Genomic DNA, 8,424 nt, shown 5'->3' on the forward strand with positions numbered 1-8,424 from the left:
CGAAAAAACATGTTGGGGGCTTGTAAGGTCAAGTGTCAGACTATTATGATCTAATGATGTATTTTTAATTGGTTTGTTCAGTTGGAGGAACGTCAACAAGGACAATTATACATTTGACTTTCCAATCATGTGATTGTACGTGTGGACTATAGATAAAATTCACATGACATCATTTGCCCCAAATTGTGTGCCGTTCACGGGGTCCATGGAATGTCGAATGTTTACGGACAAAGAAGTGTCCGGATTTGCAAATATAAATCGAAAGGCTTTCCAACCAGCAAAGTCTACCAAAGTGTGTTCTGACCATTTTGATTAAGGTAAGTGTCATTGTAAGATGGTGTAAATGCTTTTACCATGGTGGTCAAGATGTTCTATTGTGAGATCTCTCCAAATACCCTCCTTAACGTCTCTTATTTTCCTTTGCCAGCAGCCCAAAAGTTGAAATTGTTGTTTAAGTGTACGAAAATAAGTGATGAATCAACAATGTTGTTGTTTTTCTTGTAACATGCTAGAGCTAGTAGCTAGCGCGGTCGGGAAACTAGCTAACTTGGTTTAAAAATAAGCCGAGGTTCTTCACCTCAAATTCATAAATGATAAATGCACATAGCAACCAATAAAAGATGAAAGTACAGAAGACTCAAGAATGTCCGTGTTTTGGGAGCCATCCTACCTCAAAGCATACGCGATGTTGCCATGTAGTCCGGTTCGGGCAGTAACATCGGCAAATGTTTGTAATTCAATCGATTCCACTAATCAAACGTTTCAATGTGTACCGCTAGCAAGGAGTGTTGAGCTAAACCTTCCGGATACGTCTTGCTTCACAAGTAACGTCAGAAGAAGCTCGGGGTGACATTCGGTGTAAACTTAATCCAAACACAGCTGAGTCCGCTGGAAGGTTGACCCCCCCATGAGGGGCGGACTTGCGATCCCGTGATATCAGTGAATACTATCTATAAGACCAGTCAAGACCAGTTTTGACATTAATGACATTGCATCAATCACGGGTACCATTACAGGCACTTCACCTCAGTCCACCCGTGTCCCCATTTACACATTGGCCACTGTGGGATATCCTGTCCGGGGATTATGTTGCATCTCCAAGACTGTTAATAGTTATGGAGTGTGACTTCATGAGAAGCGGGGCATAAAAACTTCAACTGAACTGACTTGTATCCATTTGGACAATGAGGGGAAAACCACTGAAAAGTGAGCCATTTTGGCGAGAAATTCCAGTTGTGATCCACAGGGTCATGAAAACATACTTTGTCTCAGTCCTTGAAGTCAAATTTGAGCTTGTGAAGCATTTTTGGGCCTGTGTGAGTCATAGAAGGAATGCATGCATTTTAGTACCTGGCTGGACAAAAACAGCTGTGATCTCTTGCCTTTATGGTTAACCGCGGAACGTAGAGGATACATTTAAAATGACATTTTAAATCTGTTTATCTTCTTCATCACAGCTTTAACATTTTTTTCCACCATTGCCTTTTAAACAGATTCCGATGGAGCTGGATATTGTCACAGCTTCCCCTAATAAGGTAATCGGACAGTAAACAATTGCTTTTGACACAACGGGGTAGGAGGGACTGGTAGATTCTCTTTGACCTCATTCTCCAATTTTGTGTTTTTCATACAGAACGTTGACCAAAGTGCTGTACAATAAATGCATGGGATGTAAAATAATGTTAACATTGCATAAGACGGTCAAAACCAATAAAACACTGGATACCCCAGCAATATTTTATTAAACGCAATACTGGCAGAAGGTTTAAAGAAAGCATTTATAGACAATATCCTAACTTGCCTTGGTATGAAACTATGAATTTTACTCATCAATATATTGACTCAAAATTTAGAGCATCAAAGCAGGTTACAGCCTAGACACCATTTTCTTGTTTGCAGTGTACATTTACATAACTGCGCTGGCCCGATAACGTTCCGTGGAACTTTTCAAACGCTTCTTGTTTGTTTAGCGGTCAAAATACACACATACACGCACAGGTTATCGGAGGATGGAGGAGATAAACAGTGGAAAGTTCACAGCAAGCCAAGGTCATGTTGCCATGTGTGACAGTAAACGTGGAAAGTTTGAACTCCAGAATTTGACAGCTAACTTTGCAAACTTCGATCTGAGCGTGTTTTTATCTTGCTAACCTATTTTGTTCCCAAACTGTCAACAGTGTCAATCGTGAGTCATGCATTCTATTGCATTACCATCCTTGCACACTTGAACGTTCCACTCCAGGCTTGAGTCTGTTGCAAAAGTTGATTTATGGGTTGTATTTGAATATTCATAGGATTGAATGAACACATTTGCACGCCTCAAAGGTGGCAACTATCATGACTGACAATTACTGACTAGTTTGTGTTGATCCTGTACAGTACATTTGTTATACACACTCTCCTGGACAAAGAACAGTGTTGACATATTCATGTGTAATTTGCTATGGGTTGTCTAGAAAATTAGCTTTTCTTTTCCAACCAGACTGTCTGTCTCTTGCTGCAGAGCTGCATAAGGGTGGGTGGGGGTAGAATAAAGGGGAGGGCATTCCAAAATTGCCGCCACGTGCACTCAAATGTCTGCTTTATTACAACAACTTTAACCTGATTGGCCAGTTCCCAAACGAGAGTATTTATATACGACATTTGATTGGTTTTCGCCTCAGAGTCTTGTAGTGAACCTACCACAAATCTCCCAGACAAGAGATTATTGCGCGTCTCGTACTATGAGAAAGTAGTACCGTGATGCAAATGGATTTTCAGACAATCCTTTCGACCAAAATTGTGTTTAAATAACCAATTTTGGCTTGCAGCGTGTGTTCGGACACGTATTTTGTTTAAGCTGTTGTTTTATCAGCGCGATTTGAACGAAAGGGTCGCCCTGTATTAGCGGCGGAGGAATACTTAACTTCCCACTGCGCGTCAAAATATTGGCTCTGGGAGACCGCGTCGAAGCTCAGACAGCGGCAACTTCTCAGGATATCAACACAACGTGGAGGACGTTTAAACTTCTGTACTCGCGTGCGATTCCAGAATATTCGGGAGACTACCCTTGCTTTTTGTTTTGTTTTTTCCCCTCGGAACATAGTTTTGTTGTTGGTGGCGGTACCTCGAGTTTGGAGACCTCACTCCCACCCGCTTTCATGTTGGTTTTCGGGCACCGGTGTGCGACTTTACGGTCGTAACACGAATTTAACGGGCGCGGTGCGGCCGAGTTGGCGCACTGCTGGACTGAATAGACCCAAGACGGTCGACACCACCATTTAGACGGCGCCCGAACCCCTTAAAGTCTCTTCAGTAGTATTCGAAACCTCATCTGGCTGCCTTGAATCACCACCACCGGCTTTTCTTTTCTTTTTTCACCTTCTTTTTCTAATATGTTGCTGTCAAAGTTCGGTTCATTTTCGCATATTTGCAACCCTTCGAGCATGGACCACCTTCCAGTGAAAATACAGCTTCAGCCGGGTAGGTAACCTTTAACGTCTTGTTGGTCAAAGCCACTGTAAAGACGGTTGGGGGGAGGGGGAGGGGCGAGGGCAGTTGAAAGAGGTTAACGGCTAACTGCTGGCCGACTGTTGTGGAAGTACTCTGGGAGAGCTAATCTTCGCTCACATGTCCCCCAAAACAGTCAAAGTGGAGAAGGAGCCGTTCGAAAAGGTGTACCAGGTGGGCTCTGTGCTGGGGAGCGGTGGCTTTGGTACCGTGTACACCGGCAGCAGGCTCTCTGACGGGGCACCGGTGAGTCGCGGACGCAGTGGAGAAATTGATGATTTACTTATTTTTTAGAACGCGACTTATTCCTAAATGTGTTTTCTTCTTTTTTTACTTTAGGTGGCAATAAAACACGTAGCGAAGGAAAGGGTGACCGAGTGGGGCACAATTGTAAGTGTTTGTTTTGCTGTAATGGAGGGTCGGGCTGCGTATAATCCCCGCACTCATGGATTCCCTCATTTTTGGTCTCAGAATGGAAGCATGGTCCCGCTGGAAATTCTCCTCCTCAAGAAGGTCAGCTCGTCTTTTCGCGGAGTTATCAAATTGCTGGACTATTACGAGCGCGCCGATGGCTGGCTCCTGGTTATGGAGAGGCCGGAGCTCGTCAAGGACCTGTTCGACTTCATAACCGAGAAGGGCGCCCTGGACGAGGACGCGGCACGGGGTTTCTTCCGCCAAGTCCTGGAAGCGGTGCGTCACTGCTACAGCTGCGGGGTTGTGCACCGGGACATCAAGGACGAAAACCTGCTGGTGGATCTCCGCACCGGGGAGCTCAAGCTTATCGACTTCGGCTCCGGGGCGATCCTCAAGGACACTGTATACACCGACTTTGACGGTAAGCTGCTGTGTTGTTTTGGGCATTTCGGACCGGGGCTTGCGTTGCCCTTGATGCACTCGGTGCTATTTTCAGTCGCGGAGGCGTTCACCAGTTGGTGACGCAGTGGTGCATTTTTTTTTTTTTGGGGGGGGGGGGGCTTTCCTCGCATCATTAATGTATTTCAAATGTAATCGTGAACGTTTGTGACGAATGCATGACGCATGATTCACATGGATCACACTGTACGGGAATCGAACAGCGTGAGTCAGTCTTGTCGAGTGCCACGTAACGTGTTGTGAAACCTGAGCTGCGCGTCACATGATGGGATCACGTTTCCTCTGTTGTGATGGAGAGGGTTTTTTTTGTGGGAGGGGGGGGGGGGGTGTAGTCATTTTGTTGTGGTTGTACAGGGAGGTGTTTATTTTTTTCCATGACCCAAAAACAACAACTGTGATGTGCCTTTGTGCAACCTCTTAACTCAATGCTGTATGTACCCTCCCTTGATGTGTTTAGGTACACGTGTGTACAGCCCACCAGAGTGGATCCGCTTCCACAGATACCACGGACGCTCTGCCACGGTGTGGTCGCTAGGCGTGCTGCTTTACGACATGGTGTGCGGAGATATCCCCTTTGAGCAGGACGAGGAGATCCTCCGGGGGAAAGTGTACTTCAGGAGGAGGGTGTCAACCGGTAAGTGTGAGCCCAGCCTCTAACACACATACAAAGATTGACTCTGTTGCCCCCTAGCTGCACCATGCAGTACTAACGGGGATCTGGAATGAACTCGTGTGAAAAGAACAATTTACAGCAGTCTTTACTAGTGTTTTATTGCCTTGCATAACAGCCTCTCATTATTTGTAGTTATTGAATAATTTTAACACAATTTAAGTGAAACTGAATTGCCACCCTTTGAGCTTCTCATCCTAATGTTGTCTCTTGATTTCACAGAGTGCCAGCAGCTGATCAAATGGTGCCTGGCCCTGCGGCCCTCTGACCGGCCCACACTGGAGCAGATCTGCGACCACCCCTGGATGAGGACGACGGCAGAGGCGCCCAAGTCTAATCCCGAGGAGCCGGCTGCCGGTGACATCCGCCTGCGAACCATTGCCATGGATTCGTCATCGAGCACAACCTCAAGCAAGGGGAGCCTCTGAGAAGTCCGAAGGACTCTAAAGACTTCCCGGGGGGGGAACAAGGGGACAAGGCAAGGCTGCAAAGAGTTATGGCAGCCTGTAGCCCAGTTGGTTATTCAATGGTCCCAAACATTGCTTAATTTCCCCCCACAGTTCAGTTCAGTTTGTAAAGGTTAATACAAGTTGTTTCCTAAAGGGGAACATTTTGCTGTTTGGTGGTCTTACCAGCACTGTTTATTCCTCGTCTGGCCCTCTGTTAAGAACTTGTTTTTGTTAGTAGCTGGTATATGCACCTGGCAAGGCCTTCCTGTTAAGATGTGGCTGCTCTCATAGAGCTTTGGAGAAACTTTTTTTTTTAATTCAATGTTTTAAAATGTTTTCATTTTGGAGTGCCTTTTTTTGGAACGCTGCTTTTCTGGGGGCTTTTCATCTCAACTTTTTTTTTTCGGATTCAACCTCAGTGGAGGGTTGTTTTTTTTTCGGATTCAACCTCAGTGATGGAGACCTCCGTCACCGACAAGCCAAGTAGCCCCCAGCTGAGAGGCTGCGAGAGCATAAGAGAGGAGAGAATGGAATACTTGAAACACACACACGCGACTGTGTATCACTCTTCGAAGCTGCTCACTCACTCTATAGCCTGAACAGGTGTTTTGGAAACTGGATCCTGTCTTTTCTGAATGTCTGCAACATGTCAACACACACATACACCTCTACCCCACTCTGCCTTTTCTATCCATCTCCCGCTGTGCTCAGCCATGCCTGTTGCGAGGTGTGTCGTCTCTTCTTGCCTCCTGCCATCTCACTGCTTAACACTTCATGGCCCCCACCCCTGGCCTCTCAGTGGCTCATTTGGGGTGTGAAATGCACAATCAATGCAATATTCATCAACTTATGTTGTTGGGTTTTTCTTTTTGGCAAATATTGTACAGTGTGTTTCCTCCTTTCAGTGTATATTTTTTTCCCCCCTTCCCATTTGCATTTAATTTATTTGTAAAGGAAACATGTAAACATTCCACATTCTGTGGTTATTTATTTTATTTATTTTCTATGCTTAAACTCCCCCACTTTAAAACTTGGCCTTTAGTTTGCATTCCTAATTTATTTTTACATATCGACATTATTATTTTTTTTGTAGATGTGGAGGATGCACTGACACTTGTCGATGTTAAAGCAGAATAAAACAAGTTTACTTAAATTTGAAATTATTTGAATGTTATTTAACTACTTTGGAGATTGAATCCTTCTGGTTTCTGTTATTTCAAGTTGAAGTTTGAGTTGTTTGCAAAGCAAAACAGTTGTGGTTTTCATACAGCCTCGACAACTTCTGGCTCATGTTGCCACTCGGGGCTTCAAAGGATGGATATTGCTATTTTTTTTATACTAAATTTTCAATTAAAGTCCCACTTTTATGTACAGAAATAACTGGTGGTGTGATTATTTCAAAGTACAAAGGCCAACATGATTATGTCGAGACATCACAGCAGAAACCACACTGCTAATAAGAGACGTGTGGTTGGAAAGAGTCATATCTTGTGTGTTGAACATGAGGCTGCTCTGGCTCTATGCTAATCCTGACCAGAACGAGATATCAAAGTTGTTCTACTAGCACTGATGTTTGTAATGAAGACTCTTCAGTGAACTCATTAACTCAAGTATGCCCGAGCACTTACAAACCCAACCCCACTAATCCTCCCATTGTCTTAATGTCTCACTGACTTTTTGGCATGTAAATGAGGGCCATCTTGTATTCATTGAACATTTGCAGATGACAATGAGGCCTCATCCACTCTCACTGTGAAATCCTCATTAAGTGGAGAAGGGTGGGCATATGGTCCCTCCTACACTTAGTCAACATCTATTAACATCTAGACGAACACAATCATTTAAACATTAGCACTTAATAAAGCCTATTGTTTCTTACATGTGTGGAATTAAATGTTGAGGTGGAGGCTCACCCAGGTGACATCATAGGGGCCAAATCCAATGATGTTATATGAAAAGTATGCCGATTACCACAAGTGTGCAAAGCAGTTCGGACAAGTTGAAGAGACTCGTAGGTGTCGAGTCGCCAGACACAAGAGGAAGATGCCAGATGGACTCCAGGGGCCCCGAAGGCCCCCGGTGGGCGCAGATGGGCCGGTGGGTGTCAACCCACACAGGCTGCACAAGCTGCGACGGCAGCACGAGAACAGGAAAAGATGAGACGAGAGATCGCACTTGCGCTGCCAGCGATACTACACTTCACACTAGCTTCTTTGTTTCTCTATGTACGTGTCTGTGTGTTCATGCGTCTGACCCCGCTTTAAGGACACGCAGCCATTCGAATGCATGAGTTTGCATACCAGCAGGAACAAAGGCAAAAAAATATACAGAAAAATTCATTGATTTCTTCCATTTCAATTTGATGCCAAAATAAAATTTACACTGACTCTTGTGCCATATACTTTTAAGAATCTCAGGAATTATTGCATTTTCATTTTCTATTGACTTTGGGGTAAAAGGCAATGAAGTGTAACCATGGCAATAAATAAAGAAATCACCTCTATTTTCTGTCAGTTGGTTATGGTGTATTGCACTCTAAATGAAGCAATATTAATTATATAGCTTGTTTTCTTTATTTAATACTATACATCATACTTTTTAACCCCAATAAAACATACTTTTTAGGGACACAAATACAATCTAATAATCAAACTTAAATTGATTAAAAAAATTGTGTGTAAATAAAATAAACCGCAGTTAATGTTATGTTGTTATATTTGTTGTCAAAAGTGTTTCTATCAAAAACAAAAAAACTTTCACTCACTGAACCTTTCCTGAACCAGAATTGGCAACACGTTCACTCACTGACTCGTTCACTCGCTGATCCGCGTTGGCTAACGCCAATAGCATGGGAGTACGTTCTCCCGTGTCTGATGTTGGCTGCTGATTGGTCGTTCGCGAAGCTTGACGACATGAGCGTGGCTGAGCTCAAATGAACTGAGA

The 8,424-nt window shown here is 44.1% G+C and overlaps 1 protein-coding gene across 1 annotated transcript; it reads left to right on the forward strand.

Moving 5' to 3' along the window:
• The first annotated feature begins 2,666 nt into the window (after positions 1–2,666).
• Positions 2,667–6,641, forward strand: pim3 (Pim-3 proto-oncogene, serine/threonine kinase). The gene is made up of 6 exons (XM_077544337.1): positions 2,667–3,462; positions 3,626–3,735; positions 3,829–3,879; positions 3,961–4,324; positions 4,820–4,996; positions 5,255–6,641. The coding sequence occupies exons 1-6, from the start codon at positions 3,375–3,377 to the stop codon at positions 5,458–5,460; spliced, it is 996 nt and encodes a 331-aa protein (XP_077400463.1). The 5' UTR covers positions 2,667–3,374; the 3' UTR covers positions 5,461–6,641.
• Positions 6,642–8,424: the final 1,783 nt, after the last annotated feature.

This window comes from Vanacampus margaritifer, chromosome 15 (assembly GCF_051991255.1).
Source record: "Vanacampus margaritifer isolate UIUO_Vmar chromosome 15, RoL_Vmar_1.0, whole genome shotgun sequence".
Lineage (NCBI taxonomy): Eukaryota > Metazoa > Chordata > Actinopteri > Syngnathiformes > Syngnathidae > Vanacampus > Vanacampus margaritifer.

Bases quoted from the DNA above. Each gene is read 5' to 3' on its own strand.
- pim3 (XM_077544337.1), top strand. From the start codon at position 3,375: ATGTTGCTGTCAAAGTTCGGTTCATTTTCGCATATTTGCAACCCTTCG. The intron at 3,463-3,625 runs GTAGGTAACCTT...CCCCCAAAACAG, and splicing joins GAAAATACAGCTTCAGCCGG to TCAAAGTGGAGAAGGAGCCG. The intron at 4,325-4,819 runs GTAAGCTGCTGT...TGATGTGTTTAG, and splicing joins TGTATACACCGACTTTGACG to GTACACGTGTGTACAGCCCA.